Source organism: Helobdella robusta (genome assembly GCF_000326865.2).
Source record: "Helobdella robusta unplaced genomic scaffold HELROscaffold_59, whole genome shotgun sequence".
NCBI lineage: Eukaryota > Metazoa > Annelida > Clitellata > Rhynchobdellida > Glossiphoniidae > Helobdella > Helobdella robusta.
This window is the reverse complement of record NW_008705322.1, coordinates 699,382-727,345: the sequence shown is the minus strand read 5'-3', so window position 1 is coordinate 727,345 and position 27,964 is coordinate 699,382. Positions and strand designations below refer to the sequence as shown.

General features: G+C 30.4%; 4 protein-coding genes across 4 annotated transcripts in view; 1 reads left to right on the top strand and 3 right to left on the bottom strand.

Annotated features, from left to right (window-relative positions):
- The window catches only part of HELRODRAFT_87607 (hypothetical protein), a gene marked incomplete at both ends in the record, with an annotated part of 9,779 nt that extends 7,666 nt beyond the window's left edge, over positions 1-2,113 (bottom strand). The window contains 3 exons of the mRNA XM_009028833.1: positions 1,491-1,583; positions 1,686-1,769; positions 1,960-2,113. Coding sequence (XP_009027081.1) covers positions 1,491-1,583; positions 1,686-1,769; positions 1,960-2,113 — 331 coding nt within the window. The remainder of the gene's footprint in view (positions 1-1,490; positions 1,584-1,685; positions 1,770-1,959) is intronic.
- Positions 2,114-3,369: 1,256 nt separating this feature from the next.
- HELRODRAFT_180139 (hypothetical protein) lies at positions 3,370-4,121 on the bottom strand (the record flags this gene model as incomplete). Its single annotated transcript, XM_009028903.1, has 3 exons — positions 3,370-3,473; positions 3,548-3,648; positions 3,811-4,121. The coding sequence occupies 3 exons, from the start codon at positions 4,119-4,121 to the stop codon at positions 3,370-3,372; spliced, it is 516 nt and encodes a 171-aa protein (XP_009027151.1).
- Positions 4,122-10,850: 6,729 nt separating this feature from the next.
- Positions 10,851-11,285, top strand: HELRODRAFT_87532 (hypothetical protein; the record flags this gene model as incomplete). The annotated part of the gene is made up of 1 exon (XM_009028821.1): positions 10,851-11,285. One exon carries the CDS (start codon positions 10,851-10,853, stop codon positions 11,283-11,285), a length of 435 nt encoding a protein of 144 aa, XP_009027069.1.
- An 863-nt stretch (positions 11,286-12,148) lies between these two features.
- Positions 12,149-27,964, bottom strand: part of HELRODRAFT_87535 (hypothetical protein) — a gene marked incomplete at both ends in the record, with an annotated part of 17,418 nt that continues 1,602 nt past the window's right edge. Inside the window, 10 exons of the mRNA XM_009028822.1 lie at positions 12,149-12,245; positions 12,819-12,864; positions 13,021-13,140; positions 16,749-16,812; positions 17,506-17,557; positions 19,829-20,003; positions 21,821-21,922; positions 22,041-22,130; positions 23,748-23,840; positions 24,474-24,557. Of these exons, the coding sequence (XP_009027070.1) occupies positions 12,149-12,245; positions 12,819-12,864; positions 13,021-13,140; positions 16,749-16,812; positions 17,506-17,557; positions 19,829-20,003; positions 21,821-21,922; positions 22,041-22,130; positions 23,748-23,840; positions 24,474-24,557 (923 nt within the window). The remainder of the gene's footprint in view (positions 12,246-12,818; positions 12,865-13,020; positions 13,141-16,748; positions 16,813-17,505; positions 17,558-19,828; positions 20,004-21,820; positions 21,923-22,040; positions 22,131-23,747; positions 23,841-24,473; positions 24,558-27,964) is intronic.

Here is a 27,964-nt window from a genome sequence, read left to right as displayed (position 1 = left end):
TGATAATAATGATAATAACGTTAACAATAATAATAATAATAACGTTTTTAAACATTGTAAAATAATATTAATAATATGTAGTTAATTAAATAAATTAATTCGCGCTTCTCGGCTGAGCGTTGATATTTACCTTAACAACCATAATATAAACAATCTTGCCGTTAAAATTTTAAAAATCGCGTTTTATATTGTTTATAGTTATTAAATTTATTTTATTGGTTTTTTGTTTTAATTAAATAATTTATATAAATTAATAATTACTTGTTCCTTCTTATCAAATATCTTGCATACCTTATATATAATGCACTGAAGATGAGTTATCTATAACTCGAAATAGCTATTTGCAAATTTATTTAATAAAAATTTTTAAAAAACAATAAAATGTCTAATTTTTCTTAAATTAATAAATTAAAAAGAAATATATATATATATATATATATATATATATTTTTTACAATATTCTATAAATTCTACCGAATGTTTGTAGTTCGTTTTTTCGATTTTTCTCACTAAAGTTTTTTTGGTGAACGTTTAGTTTATTAAAATTTAAAATAAACTTATTTTTCGAATTCATGCTGCAAATAAGGCCATATTTCGATTCCTAATGAATCATCATCAGTGCAAGTTGGTTAATATAGGAAAATATTCACCTTGTGAAAGTGAACATAGATGGAAATTAGGTGAGCATGAAAGAGACCATATTTTTAACAGTATTGTTTGAATTTATCCGAATTCAACTTCAAATTGATTAATGTCAACAACTCGGTAGAATTCATACATTCTGACATTGTTTTTTCCCAAATACGTGGACAGACAATTTATAATTTTTTCTTTACTCTATTTTTTTACTATATTTCGGAAAGACTAAAAACTAGTTGCTTATCTCAATTTTTATCTCAAGAAAAGATAATTTGTTACCAACCGTTGCATCTCAAACTCGTTCAATTTTATCTTCAAAAAATTTCAGAAAACCATCACCTGTGTGCACCGTTTCAGACTTATCAATATTGTCTACAATGTTTTTGCAAAGTAGTTTATTTAGTGCATTCCATAATTGATTCCGCCTGTTTCTATTCTCATCAACTTAATTTGAACAAAAAGAGCCGGGACAACTTCTTCAAAAATTGACTGTTTCGGGAAATCCTAATATGGTCAGCAAAATATGAAGATCAAATTAACTCAAACACACTACTTTCCTTTTCAGTTATCAACAAAATTTATAGCTACAAAAATTGTTCTACTGCTATAAATTAATCCTATTGTTTTTTTAATAACAAATTACTCTAGCAATTAACTTATTGATTGATAAATTAATCCTATTGTTTTTTTAATAACAAATTACTCTAGCAATTAACTTATTATTTTCTAAGCACCCAACGCAACTTAACCGATCAATTCAACTATAATCTTGATGCTTTCTATAATACTATAAACTGCGTTTTAATATTTAATTACTGTTTTAATAACTTCACCACACATTTCCAACTTACTGAGAACTCCAATGGCCAGTCCTCCCAAAGCGATTGCCATAGCATAACCTCTCTCCCTGTCATCGTTGTACAAACTAGCTAACATACCCAATCCTGTGTGCATGGTGATGAATTGTGGAAAATATTCTAATAAAATGGTTATTAGAGTTATAATAATCCTTTTTATTATCACAATAATTTTTATCATCATCACACCTGATACACTGGAACACGATGATCCCAATCCCTGTATTGCTCTGGCCACGAACAAAACCTCGTAACTGTTGCCAAATGCAAAAGCTTCGAAAATCGTTGTTAACAATGCAAATTATTTCAAACTAGTTATTTTTATATTGAACTTTGTATTAGCAAGTTCTATTAAGATATTAGGACTAATATACAAATTATAATGAATAAAAAACTTGAACAATTTTTATGATTATTAATTTTTCAATCATTACTTATCTTGAAATTTATAGCCATTTCTAACATATGGTAGAAGAAAACGTGATGATGAACCCGATAAAAAACGGGATGCTGTAACCGATTCTATTTGTTATCGGACCAACTATTGGATTAATTATCAACTGGACCACAGCTTTTGATGCAAACAATAAACCAACGGCAACATTTTCATCCTCCATATATGATGATGAAGAAGATGATGAAAAAGATGATGATGAAGATGGTGATGAAGATGATGGTGATAATGAAAATAGCGGTGATGGTGGTGATGAAGACGGTGATGAAGATGAGGGTGATGAAGATGATAATAATGGTAATGATAATGGAGATGGGGATGTTGGTAACGATGATTTTTCTTTTGCCAACTCCTGATTGAGATTGTGCAAGAAGTCAGGAACAATTGGAACTGAACATTATTTTAATAAAATAAATTTAACAAATTTTTATTTTACATTTATATTAAACCATTAAAAACGTTTCATTTAAAAAAATTCAATAGCTGATGTCAAAAACAACGTTTTTGAAATCAGACACAACGACATGTGATTTAAACCCAAATACCATAAAATTGTTAAAGTAGTTTTTGGGTATCCTATGTTCGTTCTATCATGTAATAAAATTAGTTATATTTTCTCTACTGCTAAAATGAATTGCCTAGACAAAAATAATATCAGGAATTACAGATATTACAGACAGATTTCAAATCTCCATTTCTTCACAATGGTTTTTAAGCGGTTTGCTAGCTCGTTTATTTGGTCGCTTTTGTGTATAACAGTTGCAGCTTGTAGCTCAATCAGGTTACAGGCCAGAGTCGTCTACAAAGGCAGCTTTGTTGAATGTGTTTGGAGACATCGTAAACCAAGTAAACAAAAGTAAGATGGTGTTATTAGCTTCACATGAGCCAATTTTTACGTTTTAAACAGTTAGTTGTACGTGGAGTGCCACCAAAGAGATTGGCAGTTACTTTCAACATTATTCTCTGCTGAGGATGTTATGGTGTCTGTTCCCAATTAATTTTTAATGTGTGTTTCAAGTGTGCTTGATTTGGTAAAAAATTATGGTATTTATTTTCATATAATATTCAGATTTATTCAGCTGTATTAAAAAAAGTTGCTGCTGATGCTTTGGAAGGAATAATTAGTCATATTAAAATTATTAATTATAATTGAATTTAAATCTTCATAAAGCAGAATAAATTTAGTTATGTCCAGAAAAAAAGACGTTGGCCAAAATTAGCAACACGACACTTGATGTTTTTGTTGCATGCAGTTGAAAGAGTGATAATCTAGGAGTAAATTTAATAATTTATAGGCAATGTTATCACGGATAGTAAAACTTAGTACATTTATTTCACGGCTATGATTATTAAATCTGACTAAAAATGTTCCTAGCTGACATTTATATGAGTCTAGTTGTATCATTTTAATTAACGTAGTTACTGTACTTTGTAGACGTACGGTTTTAGAATTAATGGGGTTGAGAGTTCAACGTATTCAGAACGTTGCAGAAAATTTTTTGTTGCGCTTTTCAGGCGTGTAACTGGGTGGTAATAAAATTGTCATTGGCTGCCAGTTTGAGATGTAATTTTTCCCTAGATGGCAGTTATAGCTAACAGTTGCAGTTATGGTGTTGGGCCAGATTATTTGAAAGAGTTGTTACGAGAAAATTTGAATGTTCCCTGTTATTTGATGGCTGTCCCCAGAACAAAAAATAGCTAGATGATAGATGTATGCAAGTCAGTGGACATTAATTGGACAACTAATTAAACAATAAATTTTTTGGATAATTTTTTGAGAATAAAATGTTCAACTAACCAACAACAGTAAGCAGAATGCTGTCGAGTAGAATGGCAACAAATACAATGAAGAGAACCAACCTCCTCGACGATCTCCATTCTTTCCACCTACCAAACATCACATCACAACAATTACTACCCACTGAAGTATTTCCATTATCAGTAATTTTATTTTTACTATTACCATTAATAGATGAGTTTGCATTATTGTTTTTGTTACTTTCACAATCCGTAGTAATGCTATCTTTTGTATTGTTGCTGCCATTTATATTTTTGATGTCACCGAATGTTTTAATGTTTTTGTCAACGTTGTTAATGCTGTTGCTGTTTTCTTCCTTTTCAATGAAAGTGTCATTATTGTTGTTAACATAATTTTCTGGTTGTAGAGACATTTTGAACAAATTGCATGAATTGAAATGGTTGTTTGAAATTGGTGGAGGCAACTTTTCTGACGATTGCGATGAAGATGATGATGAGGGCGTCGTAACGACAGTGAATGTGATGATGTTGGTAACTAGGAAGATGATTGTAATGAGGAGATGTTGCAACAATGAAATGATGTTCATAATGTGAAGATGTAGAAATAGGATGGTGTTGGTGAGGAGAAAAGTGGTGATGACGATGATGAAGAGGAGTATGAGATGATGTTGACTGCATCTGTTGCATGCTTTTTGACTTTAAACGCCACAAATTCAATGATGTATAAATTGAAGTTAATTTGTTTTTGCTTTGCAGCTGTATAAAATACATTGTTTTTTGTTTCAAAAATAAAATTATATTAAAAAATCATTTTCATTGTTGTAAACTTAATTTCAATAATTAAACGATGTTTAATCAGCAAAGCCTATGTATGCATGGGCAAACTCTGCAGTCGTTTAGGTTTAAGGCTTCCAATTTGTTAAGGCCTTCTCACAGGAATATAAAAATTTTACAAATTAATACAAAATTTCAACTCTAAACTTCTATCGATGTATTTGATGTTTGTTAATAACTAGAAACAATAAAGAAAAGACGCCGATATTTTTGATATGTTATCGTCGGCAGAACATCAATCGATCAACCTGCGATGTACAAAAAAGTTCAATACAATTTTTTAAATAGACAGCAACGGCAATGTAACTATTATTCTTGTTTTTATGTTCAAATTTTAAAGTATTAGCCGCTAACCGAGCTCTTATGATTTTCACATTATTTATTTAAATCCATTCAATTTTGATAAATTTCCAAAGTACAGTAAAATCGTTCATGTGTCTGTATCAAAATTTCTCGCGGAATGAAATTTTTCATTTATGTATTTGATTTATTGTGTTCGAAAGTTTGAAGTTATCCGTAAAATTCTACGACTAGACAAATGCAAAAGTAAAATAAAAATTTTAAACTTCATTGTAGATTACGTTTATAAATTTGTTGGTTATATTATGTCAAAGTGAAGATAAACATTTAGTATATTTTTACCATCGTTTCATTTTTTATATTAATTTCTTAAATTTTTTCAAAAGACGATTCCAGACTGAAACATCTTTTTTTATAAATCACACTTCAGTGAATTAATTTTATATACCTGTTTTTCAAATTAATCGCAGTTGTATGTAATAATCATAAAAAAATTTATCATACAAATACTTAACAAGTCTGGTTGAAATTTATTAAGTAATGTAAAAGTTTTTGATGCACATTTTTAAAAATTTCATTTGTGGCCACCATTCTTTTGCCAAGCGCCTCCAACTACCAAAACCGACCCTGCTATCAGGTAACATAATTTTTAATAAAAATATTCTGATTACTGTATTTGAATTTAATTTCAAACGAACACATTTTATTTTGTTTAGTTTTTTTTAACAATTTCTTTTTATAATCCATTTTGTTTCATTCTTCAGAAATTATAAACATCGTCGTCTGTCGGTTCATAACCGATATATATTAGAGTATTTAATCATCGAACATCTAAACACACGTTTCTCATCTGTTACTGCGTTCTTCATTGATCATTTAAGCGTGAAATGGTGTCTTAACTGTTTTTATTATTTTACTTGTTTTACTATATTTTGTATGTCTTTCCCGATTTTCTTACTATTTCTACTCATTGACTGTAGTTTCCTTTTAAAATCAAATGCCCAAGTATGCTAAATAAGCCAGATGAGTTTGGATTAAAATTTTAGGTTTTAGGTGGCTGTAAAACAAAATATTGTTTGAAAGTAAAACCGTTTTGGGTATAGACATTGTTCATTAATATATTGTTGAAATATAAAAAAATTTAGATATCATAATCATGGTCATAAGATATCAAACATTTTAGTCAAACGGTTATTTCAAGAAAATTAATTGAATACGGCTGTTCTAGAGTTAAAAACGTAATCATCATTGTTTCATTGATGTATTTGTGTTAGAAACGTCAAAGAAATCGGCGCTTATGTATGTATATTTTTGTGTTCTTCAAATTTTTAAATTTATTATTAAAATGTTTTTTCAATATTTCACCACTAATGTATGGTTGTTCCAAAAACGGAAATATACGCTTCCGTGGAGACCAACGCGAGACGTAAGGGGACAAATTCTGGACTGTCCCACCTAATTCGGGACGGTAGGCAACTATAATAAGTGATAATTGCTTCTGTTTCTATAATTTTTGCCACAGTAAATTTTGAATAGTGCGACTTCATTGTGGAAAAAGCTTTTTAATTTGATATTATAAATACGTATGTTAATGGATTTTTAACGATCGTTCGTGGAATCTGTCAAATTTTCAAACTTTTGCCACATGTACATTAGTTATAATTAATTATTACATTTGAAATTTATGTCTATTTGACGAAAATTTTGAAAATTTAATGAGAATAATCATCAACCAAAATCATATGCCAGTGATAAGGGGCTGTCCATAAAGGATGTCACGAATTAATATTAACTTCTACACCTACACAGCGGTAAACTTCAACGATGGCATTTAAATTTGACTCCTCTTTTAATTATTATTTATCAACTATTTGCTCGCTTGAAAACTTTTATATTCATTTATGCGCATGTATATATGAAAGAAAATTTATTTATTGTTTTGTTTATTTAAAAAAGGGACGTCACATTTGCGTTTACTCCAACCCCCTTCGTCACAAAGTGTCACAAATATTTGGACCCCCTCCTCCCTTGAAGAGTGACATCCTTTATGGACGGCTCCTAATATATGTTCAAATGAGTTTCAAACAGTTTGCCATCGGTCACTTCTGATCGTAGCCTGTACAGTTTTTTTGGAGTCACAAAAGGCATCGTTAGGACGTCAAAAGAGATGACAATTAAGCGGTTCAAGTGTTATCAAGTACAAGTATACAAGAGTAAATATGATCAAACCACATGAAATTTTTTGGAAGAAATTTGTTAGATCAGTTTCATTATTACAAATGCTTATAATGTGGCGTTGCCATAAGTTATTTTTGTTGGGGACTTGGTAGTTGCTATTTTTAGTCCAAATCGGCTAATTTAACTTAACCCTGCCTAAAAAAATCATTGAGGGTGATTTTAACTTCAAAACGTTCTTTTGCTACACTCTGATTGCCCTCGAAAGAGCAATGTTGTAATTGCTACACCATGCAACATATAATCGTTATCGGTTTCATTATAATTCTAGCTTTTCAGAATTTAAAGAGTTTTACGAGCTACGTATTGTGTAATCCAAAGATAATAAAACAACTTATTTATGCTTATTCTATTGAACATTGTTTATGGATTGTTTTGAGGTGAAAAAAAGCAGTTTAATTGTAATTTGCCAAAAATTAAATTTAACTAATTGCAAAATTTTTAATTAGTTTTTTGTAGTAGTTTTTGATGAAATTTGGTAAACAGACATGTCTATATGTAAGAAAATGTTTGTCATATTTTTTTTGCAGCTTAACGGCGTTTTAGCACGATGCGGCTATTTTAACGCCTTTGGATCATTTAAAAACTGATTATTTTGTTGTAACATCTAGAAAACTTCAAATTCTGTTGATCAAATCTATCTCCTCCACAAATGAAATTAAGACTTCCTGGCTTCTATTTTGGAAGAGCAATTCTACATTTGATGGAACCATGAGTTTCCTTCTGATCTGATCGTATTTTTCACATTCAGTTAATATATGCTGAATAGACAGTTTTTTGTCACGGGCTTAACAATAAGGTGGCTTGGTTATGTTGGGGATCCAGGAATGTGTGATTGCTGAGTGTCCTATTTTAATCTATTGATAACAGACTGAAGATGACGATTTAAATAACTATTTTTGAGATTTTTGTTATTTACTGATGGCATACTTAATTTTAAAAAATTTTATGTTTTATTCCACTCCTGCTGCCATTTTTCAACAATAAGGTTGTATGTTAAATTCTTTAAATCACTGGACGGAATTGGAACTCTAGATAAAGGCCTCAAATGAGCTTGAGAAGCCATCTGATCTACCTTTTCATTTCCTTAAATTCCAATGTGGCTGGGGGTCCACATTATAATTAATTTTTTGTTGCTATCCAGGATATTATGAATTGTGAATATATGTCATAAAATGTTTGTCATATTTGTGAATTTTCATATCCAAGTCATAAACATAGTTGTAAAACCAAAGAAAATGTTATTCACACTAAATGCAAAAAATTGAGAGTACTAAACGCATTTTGGTAATTTATATCGGAACTTAAAAACATAAAATTAAAAATTCTAATATCAATATCAATATATTTATTTGATCCAAACAAATTTGTGATCGGGAGACCCGGAAGAAGAACATAAATTTTTGTAGTAGACCACTCTGGACAAGATTATCATCATAATAATGATAACGGATAAGGATAAGAATAATATATATATATATATATATATATATATATATATATATATATATTTTTACAATATTCTATAAATTCTACCGAATGTTTGGCGTTAATATGTTTGTAGTTCGTTTTTTCGATTTTTCTCACTAAAGTTTTTTGGTGAACATTTAGTTTATTAAAATTCAAAATAAACTTATTTTTCGAATTCATGCTGCAAATAAGGCCATATTTCGATTCCGAATGAATCATCATCAGTGCTCCTTGCTGTATATATAGGGAAATATTGAATTTGTCAAGATGAACTTTGACGTTGTAAAAATTAACTTTAGTGTTGTAAAATTGAACTTTGATGCGAATTAGGTGTCAGGTTTCTTTATTGGCTGGTCATCTTCTTTGGTCTCCTTATCATATCCATGTCATAAACATAATTGTTTGACCAGCCAATAAAGAAACAATATTCGAATTTATGTTTTTATATAAATTCCGATATAAATTACCAAAATGCGTTTAGTACTCTCAATTTTTGGCATTTAGTGTGAATAACATTTTCTTTGGTTTTACAATTATGTTTATGACATCATTTAAGGAGACCAAAGAAGAAGATGACCAGCCAATAAAGAAACCTGACACCTAATTCGCATCAAAGTTCAATTTTACAACACCAAAGTTAATTTTTACAACGTCAAAGTTCAACGTCAATTTATTTTGAATTTTAATAAACTAAACGTTCACCAAAAAACTTTAGTGAGAAAAATCGAAAAAAAGGAACTACAAACATATTAACGCTAAACATTCGGTAGAATTTATAGAATATTGTAAAAATTATGGTCTATTACCAACATATATGTATATATACAATTATATGATAATTATATAAAGTCTTTGGCGTTGTGTACAAATTACGCGACAAGCTAACTCCAAACGCAATGCTAATGATTTACTCTTTTTTTTTTACCCTTACTTCATTTACTGCAATGTATTCTGGGGATCAACTTTTAAATATTTAATAAACAAATTACAGGTACTTCAAAAATATTTTTTACGCACTTGTTTTTTTTAAAATAGGTCTGATCATATTAATCAACTATTTGCTAAATATATGATATTAAACTTTCATCAAATCAATATATATATAACCCTTGTCTTTATATATAAATTTATAAAGAATGTAAACTATAAGTTTTTAAACTCTTTTAATTACACAAAATACACAAAATCATCAACAAGACAGAATGGTATGCTTTGCTCTATTATAAGTAGAAATAGGACAAATGATAGAAATTGGTCGGTTCGAGGAATAAAGCTATGGAATGCTACTGTCAGTGTTGAGGCTAGAACTATGCCAATTAATTTGTTTAAAAATTTTGTTAAAGAAAGTTTATTTAGAGATGTTATTGAAATTGGCTGAATTTTGAGAATTGTATGATTTACGGAATTTTATTTATTTTCGTTTTTTCATTTCATCTGAACTTGAATATCAATTAATGTCTGCTCAAACTTTTTATTAGTAGACAGTTTTTGTTTCTGTTGATTATGATTTGTTTCTGTTGATTATTTCTGTTAAATATAACTTTTCGTTTTATTGCATAATTCGACAATTATTGAACATCTTGCACCTCAGTTAAGGTAATCAGCACCTGTTTTCATTATAACTTCTTGATTGCCTTTGATGTCAATTAAATTTTGAAAAAATATATATGTAGATATATATATATATATATATATATATATATATATACCGTGATTCAATTAATCATAAAAATTCCACACAACTTTGATGTATAAAATTATTCAAAATTAAATGTCTTTTTTGAGTCTTTGGTTTCGAATACAAAGAAGTTTGTCCTATTTAAACAAGAACTAGTTAACTATTATCTAAAATATCAAAATTTGTGTCAAACAAATTTCAATATTTATTAAGTCAAGTGAAGCGGTAAAATCGGATTTTTAAAGTTATTCTAGTCGATAACCCAGTGTTATGTCAACACCTAATTGTGATTTAGTTCCTAATTGCTTCTATTTCAGCGAGGAAATTTAACTTTTGGCATACTAATTGTTCAATCATTAGCATACTAAATATGGATCAATCAAAAATAAGAAGATGTGTTCAAAAGATTGTTCGTAGTTACGTAGAAACATTTAAAGAAGAACAGAGACTTTTCAAATTGGAAACGTATAACAAATTTGCAGAAGATAACAAAAGCAAATACAAGCTATCAGCCGAAGATCTTCAAAATCTAGCAACAGTGCTTTCATCAGACATAGATTTCTCGCAAAGTGATGATCATTTAATGCAATTCGCATCAGTAACCACGGAGCATCTTACTGAAGCAATGTTGGATCTACAAAATTTTTATTTCAAAACAATAACGAAAAATATTCCTAGAACTTATCATTCTTTTTCAAGTGTTTCCGAATCAAATATTGTTGTGAATGGAGTAATTAAACATGTAGATTTTTATCCGTCCGCATTTAGACTACAGAAAAATTACAAATTGCCATTTATCAAAGGCAAATTTAGTAATGAAAATTGTGTGATATGTGTTGAAGATTTTCATTTACGTTCATTAGTATATGAACTTCCATGTCAACACACATACCACGTGAAGTGCTTGGAAACATGGCTAAAAGAATGTCACATATGTCCATGTTGTCGATGTGTTGTGGTTGGTCACATAAAAATATATCATGACTACGAATCTAAGGTTGGTGAGAATAGAAATGTTACAGCAAAAATCAAATTGGTCACAAATCACAATGTTCATTAGTATTTTTTATTGATGCTTGTCCTTTATATAATGTCCGTCCATAATACACCTTTAAACAAAAATATTACATCTTTATACACGTCTGTGTCATTGAAGTTAAATTATTTAAATATCAAGTTGTCTAATTAAAATACGATTATTAAATCATAAATCAATAAAATTTTTACAATAAAACTTATTCAACCAAATGAAAATATAAAATTAATGAATTAACAAAAATAAACACCTGACGCTTCGAACTGTGTTTTAATAAAATAAACGTTCAATTAAAGTTTTAGTTGAAGGTTATCATAGTTTTCAGGAGACGCAAACCTCATATTTAAACATGAATTTATTAAATTTACGTATCTTAAATTTTTGTACTTCTTAGGTTAGAATTCTAAGACCTATGCGATAAACTGTCTCTTAAAATGCCAACAGTTAAAATATTATTAGATTATAAACATTTTGCGTCAAAAATCAATCAATAAAACATGCAATACAACCGGTAATGAAGACAATAAAAATTTTAATCATAGATTTTTAATTTAGACTTAGCAATAAATTGTCAAACTTTTGTAAAAAATTAAGTTTTTTAACAGAACATTTCATGGCAGCTCTATTCGCATCTGGGAGTTGATATGCTGGAGTTTGTCTCAGATATTCTTCATTAAAATCTGGATGGAATGTTTGTATTTGGTTTTTTGTGCGTGCGTGTTTGTATATGTGTGTGTGTGCGTGTTCATGTTTTTGTATAACCAAATTGAAAGTATGTTCAGAGTTTATATGTGTCGATGTGTGGTTGTATGTTGGAAGATTTTTTATATAAATTTTTGCGTGAGTTCTTTTTTATTATTTCTCAATATAATTTTTTGAATGTTGAATTACCAGACTTGATTTTTTGCTTTGACTGGTGGATTTCTGAGGAAAATGTGGATGGGTGAGTACAAGAGGTTGATGGCTGCCATCATCCACATCAGTCTGTTAGTGATGATGACATTATGATTATGATGATTGTGGTGATGATGGTGAAGGTGATGATGAATGGTGGTAATGATTAAGATGATTGTGATGAACATAAACAATACCGTTGAAAATAGCAATGATTATGTTATTGTGACGATCCCCAAACTTATGCGCTTAGCGCTTAATAGTTTAAGCGATTAGATAAACCAGTTTAGTTTAGTGGTGTTAGAGGTGACATTGAAAAACGTTATGACAGTTTTGATATTTAATTTTGCCGTACTATTTTAGTTAATATTCATTCGTTAATCAACTATTTATTTAATATTCTGTTTGTTAAAATAAAACTTAATGAAAATACTGTTTGGCGTAATTTTAATTAATTAGAGCCTTAAAATAAGAAAGAATTCGTGACAGTTACAATGATAAAATTATTTTGTAAGATTGCAATAAAGTTTAAAACAATACAAAAAAAAGCAACTATTGATATAAACACATCAGATGAACATAGCTGAGATAGAGTCAACTCTAATTAATTTCAAATCAAATTCCGTGAAGTAATTTTAAAATTAGTCTTTGACATCATCTTACCCTTTGAATTCTATTAAATTCAATACTGGTCCACTAAGTGCTGGCCCTGTTAATTTACAAAAAAATAATTATTTCACTTTTTTAATTTCAAATACGCAGAGTTAGTGTTCATAATTAAAATGCCTGTGTCTGTTCATCCACACAAACGTTTTAGGTATATAAAATTAAATAATCCAATAAAAATCATTCACAACCGACTAACCGACTATGAATGCCAAAGTAAACGCCATATCAGAAATAGCATAGACGCTTCCATATATGGACACGTGACGTATGTCGACCAGGTGACCCAACATTGGAAGTATTGAGGTATCTATCATGCCTGTTTTTTTTCAGCAATTGCAGTAAAATTCGATTAATAGAGCAAGCTGCTTATTAGGACCATTGCTTAATAGAACAAAATTTTCAAAAAATTAAGTCCTATTAAGCAAGCATAATTAAATCTAATTAATTTGGCTAAAAATTCGATTAATCTGACCGCAAACGTAGTGGACACAGTCTATATGTTGCAGGTTGATCGCGTCAATTTATTGATTTATTTATTTGAGAAAAATCTTTGCCAACCATAAACTTGAAATAAATGAGTCATGAACAAATTAAATTAAATATAGTAAATACCAGTAAACATAAAAACAGTTGCTGAAAATTAAATGTGATGATTAAAGTTCTTCAAATTAAAAATCAAATTGTAATATGTAAATGGAATACTAATAAACATGTTATATCGAATTTTAAAAATTAAGAGAGCCAATACAGCCAGCAAATAAAATCAGGTTTGCATGTTAAACATCCTGTTCCCATAATACCAATCCAACATGATTTTAAAGGCTTTTACACTTGCTTTGTTTATTTATATATGCTTTTATATTGATGTATGCATCACTTCATCTAGCAAATCATTCGAAAACTGAACTACCCTGTTGGTGAAACAATATTTTTTACAGTCTACTCGTGCTATAAGCCAACATGCTCTTAGTTTAAAATTATGTCCTCTGGTGATAGCAACAATATTTTAAAACAATAGTGGGCAAATTATCAAATTTATCAGACCGAGAAGTATTTGGTACCCCAAAATCAAATCACCTCTAACTTTGCGATAGGCAATTGAGTGAAAATTTAATTTTTTTAACTTTTCGCTGTAATTAATTTCGTTGCTTTTTTTTAAATATTTTCAATTTTTTTATTAAACCTAATCTGTCTGTACGGACTCCACTGCTGCACATTGAACTCCCGTTGTGTGCGAACCAACAATTCATACAGACTAAGAGGAACACCATCCGTTATGTTTCTACAATTTCTAGCCATAATTCCAAGCATTGAGTTTGCCTTTTTTTAGTCTCGTCAATATTTGAGTTTTGAATTGAAGTATGGAATCGATAATTACATCCAAGTTTAAAATTGGTTTCATATTGATGATTGAATGACTTGCTTCATGAGCAACAGTAGCCAATGATATGTGCTATCGGTATTCCTGTTGACTGTCAAAAGGAGGAATTTATCAATATTTACTTTCTTTCTCCATTATTCAAACCATTCAGAAATATTGTTGAGGGGACTGCTGATTATCTCTGTCTAATTTGCTACTTATAACGTTATATATTTTGGCATCATCAGCAAATAAGAGTATAGTGTCGCTGAGAGTGGGCTGAGTCTACCTCCTCCTTGAGGCAAACCACTGGTAACTGTCATGCTTGTGCAATTTAAAGAATAATCTGGTGTGAAAAACTTTATCGAATGTCAGTGTAGAAACGTCAACTGCACCGCCATTCTTCACAGCTTCCGTCATCATATTTTAAAATTTAACCAACTTTGTAAAAAAAAATCCATACTGTTTATTAGTTAATAAATTATTTCTAAAAAATTATTGTTTTATTTTCTCTGCCACACAATCGATTTTGAAATCTTACAAGATGTTGAAATTAAGGCCACCGGTCAATTATTGTTAACAAAGTTTCTACATCCTTTTTATGTATTGGAACTATTGTGCTTGATTTCATGTCTTTGGGAATTGTTCCTGTATCCAACGATTGTTGAAAAACTCGACGAAGATAGTTATGGGAAAAGTGTCTGGATTTACGTAACACCCAAGGATAGGTACCATCTGGATCAGGTGACTTAGAGCAATTAATTGCATTAAGCTTTGTAAGTACCCAACATTCATCAATTTTCACCTCTTCCATCGCTACCTCTAGTATCACTGGATCAATAAAAACTCCATCATCTCCAAAACTTGTATCAACCTCATAGACAGATGAAAAGTAATTTTCAAAAGTATTTTTTCCACATCCACAACCTCCAACGTATTATGTAATAATGCACCAACTGCATCTCGGGGTGTTTCTTGTTTTAGTTGCTTCAGTTATGTGTTGCAGTAAAAACTTTCGTTAAGAAATTTTAGAAATTTGTTTGAAATTTTTGTAGGTGGATGTACTCCAGTGAATTTCAGAAAAATTAAAATCATCAACCAAAAGATCTCCTTTAATGACAAAATACCATTTTTAATATCATTTTTCTCTGCAATAACAGTAACTCTATAACCGTTCTTTAAATTTGTCTTTGAATTGAAATTGTTTTCCTCGTATATCTATCATTTTAAATTGTGATTTTCATATCTGTTTTCAAAACTGATTTCAAGATAGATTTCATGTGAGTAACTAAATAATCTACTTTAACTTTGAAAAGGTCAGAATGTTGCTATCAAGGTTCTTATTTAAGGTTCTATCAATCTTCAATAGTCACTTTTATTTAATTCAGCTTAGCCAATTCTTTGTCAACTAATTTGTTCTGCGTTTATTCTGATGTCAATATTGTTGTATTCTCAATCAACATGTTCATTGAGACTGACGATTCATCCAAACTGTATGAATGTTTAAACGTGTAATGTTTGAACTTTCTTCAAGTCTACAAAATATTTTGCACTGATTACAAATTCATTTTTATGAACCTTACCCAAATGAAAATATGAAAAAAAGTTGAGGATTTTAAACTAAAAAATCTACATCATTAGCGATCTGTTGAGTACATTAAGTTAGAAACTTTTATCAATTGAATGTTTTCATTATTTTTTTCTTAAATTTATTTTCAATAAATTACATTGTTATTTTAAAATAAAATATTTTTATATTACCTATTCAAATTGATTTTTTCTTTATGGTTAGAATTAATACGTCACTTCTAATAAAAAACGTCATATAGATTAAGGAACTGGTGTGGTCGTGGTTCGATCAACTGGCTTCACTATTGCATTGTCTAGAGACCACATCTATCGATAGAGACATTGTTTTGTACATGAATATTTGAAAGTTAAAGTACTATTTTAGCAACGTAGCCATAAGAATAATAATGCCTTGGCTTATATATATATATATATATATATATATATATATATATATATATATATATATATAAGTTGTTTTTTCACAGACGTGAATAAAGCAATATATTGTAACACTTTAACACTCGTTACTTCAGACACCAATGTTATAACTTCAAAGATCTCCGTATCGCCAACAACAGTGTTAACAGTGTTGATGCTTCCAACAATCAAGTTATCGTTATTATGTTCAAGATTTCCGATAGATTTGCGATAGATGAACACAACTGCTTCAAAGGCGAACTTGGTTGAATGTTTATTCAAATGCCAACAGTAATAGAAATTCTAAACTAATCCAAGTAACAGCATAAATATCATTTACGACTTTGCTTCAAACCACGCTATTGATCTCGCTACTCCAGTCCTTCTATAGCCTTTATGGTATAAAAGACTCTATTGTTTACAATCGATTGACAAATAACAAAGAAAACAAATATTACAAGATAACAATAATTAATTATATAGCGTAATTTCACCATTCATGCGGTTATAACAATATATTGCTGATATTTAATGTTGAATAATTAGGTTGTTTATTTATTTATTTTGAGACTCACCGATTGCGAATCCAAGTGCAGCAAGTGGAACTATTAAATGTTCAAATTGTGTTGCGAGGGGTATCTGTCAAATAATATTTTTATAACCGTCACAAATATATTCGCCAGAGGCGCTAGTGTCTCTACGAGCTGATACGGTTCGAGAAGGAACTAGAACCTTCTGACAGCGAGATACCTAGGACGTTCAAAAAGCGTTTTTAAGACGGGTATATAAAGACATGCGAGATATTGAATGGTTGTTTTTGAATATTTGATATTAGAAAAAGATTGATTGTTAGGGTCAAAAGCGAAATTTAGTATTTGATCGTGTTTTTATAGTATTTGCGATAAACGTTAGTGAATTGTTATTCGAAAAGCAATAGAATCTGAACGTTAATTTGATGGTTTGTGAACATTAACTTTTATTAGTAGTAAAATTAATTAGTGCTGATTATTAATAATTAATTAGTTAACTATTGGTTTGTAAATAATTAAATCAATAATTTGGAAGTTATATTGTCTTTATTTTTTACTGGGATTAAACGAACTCGTCGTCGACAGGCCAGTTATAACAATATGAATGTATTTCATCAGTTCTCAATTGAATTATCATAACCAGTTCAATGCCGCTGTATATAATGAGCTCTAGAGGTAGATGGGAATGGATTTTTCATTCTAATTCCCTTCCATTCCCATCAAAGCATTCTCGCTTCCATTCAATAAAGCAGTAAACTATTTAATAATGAATAAAAACATTATCACCAGAACAATTACTCACGAGAAACAATGACACACTGATGGTGAATGATCCGATCATGGCACACAACCATCTAAATACCAATTATTCTTAATGATAAAGTTTTAATATTTTAATGTTATAATTAGTAATAAATTAGCCATTGCGTTCCATTTACCAAACTTTTCATTTACTTTGAAAATTCATAGTTTTAGAAAAATTTATGAAAAATATGTTTGAAAAATATTTTAGCAAGCCAATTTGACTATTTCCAATGAATATAAGAACAAAACTCACCACAATGATTTACTTATAACTAACTGTTTAAATTTTATTTTATTAGTTAAAATAATTTTTGCAACAACTTCATAACCTTCCGATTTTATGAGCGAGTGGTCCAAAAAGATAAATACTGATAATGTTTTTTTTTCCAGAATTTTATTCGAAAAGAAACAGGAGATCATATATACAAAAGCATGTGCTGACCACCTTAACTAATTGTGCAACAATATAAGATACAAATATAAACATTTTTAGTATATCGATAAATATAAATACACCCAATAAATCCATTTTTATAACTTAAAGTAAGGAGGTTAAATATTCAATCAGATGTAAAACAATTAAATAAAACACGACAAAATTAAACAAAGAAAGCATCATACCTACATTGATCTGCATAAGTTTTCTATATATTTTTTAAATTCATTATATCCGGAAAATTTTTTCTTACCTAGTTCCAAGGAATTCCAAAGATGGGATTTATTACCCCATAGCTAGTTCAATTGCCACTTTATTCAACAAATCAATCCTCGTTGGCCAGTTCCCTAATAGACTGAAATTGGCAAAGGTACTACATATTTTCAAGGGTGGTGATTGCAATCAATATGGCAACTACAAACCCATATCGATTCTATCAGTATTTTCAAAAATTTTTGAAAAACTAATGTTTGATAGAATGTTGTCTTACATATCTAAACACAGCATGATTAATGGAAATCAATTTGGCTTCGTTCCCAAGTCATCAACTGAGAAGGCTATTGCTATGCTGTATGGAACTCTCATGAATAATTATGATTCAAGGAAGCTTAGCTTAGGCGTTTTTATAGATCTAAGCAAGGCATTCGATTTAATTGACCACAATATTTTATTTTATAAACTGTCTAAGTATGGTTTTCGAGGTATAGTACTGAGCTGGTTCAAGTCTTACCTATACAGTCGGTGTCAATATGTCTGTATTGAAGGTGTTGAATCGTTGCCCAAGGAAATAGTTTCTGGAGTTCCCCAGGGTTCAATCTTGGGACCGCTTTTGTTTATTCTGTTTATAAATGATATTTTTTTAATATCAAATGTGTGTACCACTATTTTATTTGCTGATGACACGACTATATTCTTGTCTGACGAAGACCCGATAAGACTATTTTCTGAAATGAATAACCAACTGGTTAAATTCTCCAACTGGTTCACTGGAAACAGATTGGTTCTGAATTCAAAAAAATCCTGCTATTTAGTCTTTGGCCCTAAAATCAAAACGAACAATGATATCTTCTCTGGCCTAACCATTCACATAGGTGACTCAGTGATATCCAGAAATTCGTCAGCTAAATTTCTGGAAATTATTATCCAGTCTGACTTGAAATGGAATGAGCATATAAATTCGTTGGTAAGCAAATTATATAAAATTACTGGCATTATTTATAGATCACGCAATAAATTAGGTACTAAAATCATGTTAATGCTATATTACTCCATAATCTATCCATATCTCCTATATGGAAATGTTTTTTGGGGAGCTTCTTATGATTATTTAATAAAATCATTGACAATAGTACAAAAAAGATACCTTAGGGTTTATTTTTTTTGAAACACCTTGATCATACACTGGCAATATATTCCGATAATAGTATCCTCAGTATTGAACAGCTTAATAGGTATCTAACCTTGTGTTTCGTTTATAGAGTGTTATATGATGCTGAGTTCAACATGTTAGGCTTATTTGAAACGGTGTCAACAAACACTAGGCAAAAAGGTTTGTTGATACCAATGACTTGCAGAACTGATTTAAATGCTAGATACTGGGCGGTAAGAGGAATTCGTCTTTGGAATTCCTTGGAACTAAGTAAGAAAAAATTTTCCGGATATAATGAATTAAAAAATTTATAGAAAACTTATGCAGATCAATGTAGGTATGATGCTTTCTTTGTTTAATTTTGACATGTTTTATTTAATTTTTTTACATCTGATTGAATATTTAACCTCCTTACTTTAAGTTATAAAAATGGATTTATTGGGAATGCTATTTAACTAACTAACTGTTTAAATTTTATTTTATTAGTTAAAATAATTTTTGCAACAACTTCATAACCTTCCGATTTTATGAGCGAGTTGTCCAAAAAGATAAATACTGATAATGTAACTGACACCTCCAGGAAGGAAAGCCATTCCTTGCAGCCAGTTTGATGATCCCATAGTTTGGAGCATGTGCAATGGCAAAGAAGGTTCAAGCATGGAAAATCCCAGGAAACCCAAAAACACTGATACTGCATTATGGGAGAAGTAATGTTTAAATCTTTTTTACATTTTATCTCATGCAATGTTTTTGATTTGCATTATTTTTATTATTATTATTATTAATGTTCATTTATATAGCATTATTAAATAAAAAATCTCAAAAGCACTCTCATAAATAAAACAGTACTCGAGTGAAAGATTAAAGAAAAATACTAAATGTTAAATCAATGAAAATAAATGCATTTTCAATATTTTTTAAAATTGTTCAAATAATTTCCAGGTATTCTTATCAATTCCGGCAAAACGTTTCAAACTATCGGGCCAACAACAGTAACGTCACGCATTCCTCCTATTTTTAAACGATTAACTGGTACCATCAAAAGGTTCATATCGTCTGATCTCAAACTGAAATTCAATGTGGATGTTTTTCTGACAAATCTACTAGACAAATATTCTGGAGCCAAGCCATATATTGATTTGAAAACTATGACCGCTATTTTGAAGATTATTCTTTTATTGATTGTCAGTTAGTAAAGATCATGTATGTCACTAGTTTAGCCGCACGATTCTGGATTGACTGTAAAGCTGCCACTGACGTCTGGGGTAGCCTGTAGAATATGCTGTTGCAGTAGTCGAAACGGGGTGTTATGAGAGCATGTACTAATGTTTCCATACTACAAGGCTGTAACGTCTGACTCTGTACAATCCCCTGAGATAGGCCATACTAGCAACTGATACGTTTTTTATATGTTCTTTCATTGTGAGCTTAAAATCAACCAAAACTCCTAAATTGGATGCAGTTGTGCTGAACATTATACCAATGTTGTTTACTTTTACCGAGTGCATATCTAGCTTTGTCATCTGCTGCCAAGTGCCAACCGGGAGCAACTTGGCTTTGCACTGATTCAACTTGTGCAAATTGGAGAACATCCAGCGTTCAATATCGTTCAAACATTTGACAAATCTATCAATTTTTCTCTGAAACACTTGCGGCCGACCAGTATCAATCATCTGAACATCATCAGCGAACGCGTGGCAAAAGATTTCATGTGAATTAATCAACCTGGCTATGTTCGAAGTGTATAGCAAGAACAGAATGGGCCGCAACACTGAACCTTGAGGTACTCCAGACAAAACAAAATTTATTTCTGATGAAATTTTCTAAAGAGAACCTGCTGAGTACAATCCAGTAAGTTAGACCGGAACCGTGCATATTCAGTATCACAAATACCAAAACTATAATGGAACAGAATATGGTGATTGACGCAATCGAATACCGATGACATGTTGAGGAAAGCCAATAGTGCAATATTCTGGGCATCTATTTCCGAGATTAGCTTGGAAAAAATATGTGATAGAGCGTCTATGTTAAATGAAATCGCCTGTAGCCTGACTGGTAAATTGTCATAAACTTTCAATAAATAACGTAACCAAACAAACAAAAGGCGTTTTTGGCGTTACAAAAGTAACGCCAAAAAAACTGCCAAAATTACTCAAAATAATCACGAAATACGAAAACTGCCACTCGTTAGATTGACATCGATATATCATTTTACATGCATGTACAAGAGGAATGTCTGTATTTGTATAATGTGGCAAGATTTCAATTTTCTTGCATTTAGCTCGTCTTCTGTCTTGTTTAAAATGGTTGAACTCTTATTTTCATGTATTTGCAGCTTGTATATGTTTATATTTTTTATTAATTTTATCATTTTACATGCATGTACAGTACACGAGGAATGTCTGTATTTGTTTATATATTCAAAAAACATCAAATAATATTTCAAATGGAAAAATGACAATATTCCAATATTTAACACATCAGCCTCACAAACAACCCACCCACCAGCAGCGATGATTATGTATGGATCAGTCAACAGCTCCTTCAATGAACTTCCCTTCTCCTCCTCTGGTCTCATTTGTGGTTGCATCAAAAACAATACCATGACTTGTGATTTTTATATTGTTACCTTTTTATCATTTTTCTCATTTATATCACCACCGCCATCGACAGCATAATCATTCACATCTTCGTCATCAACTTTCATCACCCTAATAATCATCACCTCCAGCTACAAAAGCAACAGCAGCCAAGATGATAAATGGTGTCTCCTTGCCACAAAACTCATACAGGACTCCTCCGCACGTGGGACCAACTGAGGTGGTAACGATTATGTTTATAAGGTTGATAATGATGATGATCATACCGTATCGTAGAATATGAACAGCCCCTCTCATGAATCGACTTCAGACGATGATGAATGTGATGGTGACAATGGTGGTAGTGATGAAAAATATGAAAATGTCAACGACAACGCTGATGATCGTGATGACGATACCTTGCAGATAATTTCATTTAGGTACATAATATAAAAATCAAGCTCAACCACCTTTCAACAAAGTTAATAATTGAATATGAAAATTAAACAAACAGAATATGGTAAAAACTGGAAATCAAAGTTCAATAATTAATATATAAATTAATGTGATATATTAAAACTAATTTGTTTTCCTTGGACATTTTTTCAAGTTTTTGGTAAATTTATAAAAAGAAAATTGAACTGTTTTTTAAAATTTGAAAATTTATTCCAAATTTGTGATCCCGGAATGTTCTTCTTTGCCGGTTTCAGAACAAAACACTTGTTATCGTGTTTCTCTGGATTTATTTATATTTGAAATAAGTTTCAAATGCAAAAGAAGAAAGTAGTTTAGCTGTTTGAAGACAAAAGGTTCAATTAGGTAGACACGTTGCTGAGTAAAATTAAAAAACGGTATTTATGTTTTTTGAAAGAAAAACAAGCGAAAAGCAATTTAATAGCTATCGAGAACAAGGAAGTGACACCAACAAAGAAGATAAAAAATATAACACCAACTAATTAAGTACCTTTATTTAAGAAGCTATATAAACCAAGCTGCATTGAAGACGATTTGTGAAAAATAATCAAAATAGGCCTTTAGGCCTTGATAAATTTGGATAATAATTCATTTTAAACACCATCCAAAAAATTCTAGTAAGAAAAATTGAAAAGACAAACATAAAGTTGGTTAATGATTACAATTTTGTAGAATTCGTGTTAAGCAAAAAATTTCTTAACGTTTATACTTATATATAGGTAAAAATAGATGTACATACTCTTTTTTGACTACAAACTGTTACCATAAAAACTCAAAAACATCGCTAAATTTGTTCGATTTGTTAAAATGTTTGAAAACCAAAACTATCACTCCAAATTCACGTATCCTAAAATATATACATGATAAAACAGTTATTCTAATTTTTAAATACCGTAAAACGAACTAATCATTTCAAAAACATTTAATACATAAAATTCAGCTTAACATCTTAAAACTTTACAAAGAAAATTTTGTATACTATAAAATATATAAATCTAACCTAATTACTAAAAATAACTTTAGAAAAACGAAAAATGTATAATTTGCCGGTAAACAAGCAGCAGATCATTGCGCAACGACCTGTCTCACCTCTACACTACACTCAATAAAATTAAATATATGCTCCAATGTGGTAACACGCCTATATATTTCAAATATTAATAGCAGCACTTTATCGCTATCACATTTGGTTTATTATCCTAAATTAATCAGAATCCTTTTTATAAAAACAAAAGTCTACACTGCCCAACTTGATTTCCAACGGAAACGCAGGCAATCAACTAATTCATAATCTTAATGTTTTTTTCCATCTACCACTAAATGTTTTGGTTGAAATATTTATTCACTGTTTATTTATTCACACCACATTTCCAACTTACCAAGACTTCCAATGGCCGCTCCTCCCAAAGCGAGCGCCATTGCATTACCTCTCTCCTTGTCATCGATATACAAACTGGCCAACATGCCCATTCCTGTGTGCATGGTGATGAATTGTGAAGAGTATTGACGATGAAACGATGATTTATTTGTTGCAATGACAGTACAATTTTTAGTCTAAATAGAGGAAACATTGTCGCCATCGTCAAAACAGTGATGCACATTATGAATATTATAATCCTTATTTTTACTACCAATTTGTATGAATTGAATAAATGCAGTCTTGATTATATGTAAGTTAGCATGAATGAACAATTATTACATTCTGAACATTTTTTTTGCACAATTTTATTTTCTTTACCTATGTTTGTTATCGAGTATATATAGTCCATAATTTTTTTTCTTCATTACATTTTATATTTATTTTATTATTAATTTAATCATTACTATTATATTATCACTTATATTACCGTTTATTCTTAATTTATATTTTCATTTCATCTACATAGTGTCACCAGTATTTATTAATATTTCATATTATATTGATTTTACTTCCACTAAATGTTATTTATACTTTTTATATTCAATTTTTTTTTTTCATCGCTTCATATCTTGCATTTTGTTTGCCTACTTTCTCTACGCTTTATAGAATTTGATTTACAGAATAAAAAATAATTTTAGTTGTTATTGAGGTCACTATCGTCAAATTAATTTTGACATTATCCAACCTGAAACGCTAGAACATGATGATCCCAGTCCCTGCATTGCTCTGGCCACGAACATAACTTCGTAACTGTTGCTGAATGCAAATGCTTTGGAAACCATTTTAACAATAAAGACTATTTTATTTTTATATAATATTAATATTGAATAAAAGTATAATAATCGAAAAATAAATAAAAAAATAATGACTACAAGAGTTTGGTTAGAAATATTGAGAAATGTAGTAAAAAACTATCGAACGCAGGAAATTCGATAGATTTCGTTAATATTTCAAAAATTACTGCAGTAAATATGGTCTTTAACCAGCATATATATATAATATTAAGACATTCGATAATAAATATTCAACAACGGGCAATTGGAATTCTTCCTACCAATAAATTTAGAAAAAGAGGAATCATTGATAATGAAAACACGTAAAAGTGTTATATTTTACTATGTCGAAAGATTGTAAAACTTAATATTCACTTTGAATAAACAAGGAACCATTAAATAGACAGAGTATAAAAATATTTGAGCATCTGGGCACAACCACAACAATCAATTTGAACACCGAAGATGATACAGGAATACCGAAAAAAGCTTTTCTGTTCCATCATACATAAAATAAATAAAAAATTTTGGTTTTGAACTTAAAAATGATTTACGATCAACCGTTAGAAAAATCGAAAAGTTAAATTGGAAGTTAACTAACGCCAAACATGGTGTGATTTTCATAAATAATTTTATATATATACGTAATTTTATATATAAATACGTGGTGGTACACTAGACTTGGTAGTAACCTCCGAGGATTTTCCAGTTCATGATTGTTTAGTCCATCCAAGTGGAATTTATTCTGATCATAGTTTTATTTGGGCTGAACTGTCGATGACTCGAGGATATTTGGTTGGAATTAAAAAAGTTTCTAAAATGTGGAATCAGATGAATGTTGATGACTTCATCAAACTCGGGCTTGAATCTTCACTCTCCAAATCATGTCAAAGCAATGAGGTAGACAAGGAATTGCATTTTTTTAACAACGAGTTAAAATCTATTGCTGATAAAGTTGTCCCTGTTCGTGCAGTGACCACCAATAACGTTTGTATGGCTCCGTGGTTTGATAATGATTGCCAAGCATTTGTGCAGAAAAATGGAAAGAAAATACAGAAAAAGTTCAGAGTTGATTCATCAAGATGAATGGAAGACTGCTTTGAAGAATAAATCGGAACTTTTCTCTAAAAAACGTCGTCAGTATTGGACAAAAATTGTTGATGACAATAAGATTAAACCAAAAAATCTTTGGCGGGTTGTGAACAGCATTCTCTGTAGGGCTCGTAACGATAAATCCTGCTCGGATATGGATGAACTAACACCTGATCAATTTATGTGCTATTTCAATGAAAAGTTAACCAAGCTGAGAGATAGTGTCAACAACGATGCTCAACTGAGCTTGGCAGAATTCCAATCAGGTGTCAATAATAGTTTGTTCTCAACGTTTTCTATGGTTTCTGAAGAGGAGGTAATACAGTTAGTTCAAAATTCACCTGCAAAGTCGTGTCAACAAGACGTAATACCTACCCACGTATTAAAAAAGTTGATAAAACTATTCGCACCATTTTTGGCAGACCTGATAAACAGCAGTTTAAATGTGGGACAGTTTCCTTCTGGCTGCAAGCATGCTATCATAACTCCGCTGCTGAAGAAACATAATCTAGACGAAAATGATGTTGGGAACTACAGACCAATTTCTAATCTGTCTTTCCTATCCAAAATTATCGAACGTGTGGTTGCCAGGCAAACACTTAGTTACTTGAACAATAACAATTTATTGCGGAAATATCAATCTGGATTCCGTCAGTATCATTCGACTGAATGTGGCAATACTAGTCTTTCTTGATATGTCATCCGCATTTGATTGCGTAGATCACAAAGTACTTTTAACAAGACTACGTTACAGTTTTGGAATCTCTGGTGCTATTCTGAGGTGGTTTGAGTCGTATCTGGTAGGTAGATCACAACAGGTATCATTCGGTGGTAAATTGTCTGAGGTTAATGTTATGCTGTCTGGTGTGCCACAAGGTTCGGTTCTAGGTCCTATTCTATTTCTGATCTATACATCTGAAGTACTAAAGATAATAGAATCATTTGGTTTTTCAGGTCATGCTTTTGCGGACGACTTGCAAATTATTGTTACGAGCAGGCCAGATTTTTTAAATCAGAATTGGACAAACTGGTTAAATGTTTTTCTGGGGTCAATAAGTTGATGCAAAACAATGGTTTAAAACTAAACCAAAACAAGACTGTTTTTTTACCAATTGGAACATGGCAGCAACTTTCAAGAATAGATATAAATTCAATAATTGTTAATGATGAGGTCATCCCATTTTGTCAGACAGCAGCTAATCTGGGCTTCATGATTGATTCAGGTTTGTCAATGAAACAACACATTAAGAAGCTCTCAGCCGATTGTATGTTTCAAATCAGGAAAATCAATTAAATTCGACGATCCTTAGATACATCCACGTTGCAGACGTTGGTTCATGCATTTGTGCACTCACGTGTCGACTATTGCAACAGTTTGTTTTATGACTTACCTGATCGATCCATGGCTGTACTTCAATCAATACAGAATCGAGCCGCGAAAGTTGTTGTTGGAGCTCTAAAATACGATCATGTGTCTCCAATATTGAAGGAACTTCATTGGCTAACCGTCGACAAAAGAGTGTTGTTCAAAATTTCAACATTTGTCTACAAGTCTATCAACTGTCTAGCTCCATCTTATTTGTCTGACAGGTTCAAAAAGAGATCTTCAAAAGCATCTGGAACACACTTGAGATCCGATGTTTCAAACCTGCTGTTGATCCCAACAACGAGTCTCCGTATAGGCTCTCGTAACATTGCTGTTTCGGGACCAACTGTTTGGAACAACCTGCCTGCTGCTCTCAGAAATCCGGACCTAAACTTGCGTGATTTCAAGAAGAAACTGAAAACTCATTTATTTTCATTGTAATGCATTATTGATCAATTTCTTTCTGTTTAGTCGATCTGTTCTAAATATTATTTCGTATTTTCGTTATATTGAATCGATTACTTTTCTGTTTATGACCAAATTTTAACCTTATTTCTGTGCGATGTATTATGATTTCTCGTTTATTATTTCAATTATGTTGTTAAGTTCAGTTTTTGTTAGATAGCGCTTTTGAGATTCGTTTAATTAGCGCTTAATATATATTAATAAACTAAACGTTCACCAAAAAACTTTAGTGAGAAAAATTGAAAAAACGAACTACAAACATATTAACGCCGAACATTTGGTAGAATTTATAGAATATTGTAAAAACTATGGTCTATTACCAACATATAAATATATATATATATATATATATTTACAATATTCTATTCTATTCTATATATATATATATATATATATATATATATTTACAATATTCTATAAATTCTACCGAATGTTTGGCGTTAATATGTTTGTAGTTCGTTTTTTCAATTTTTCTCACAA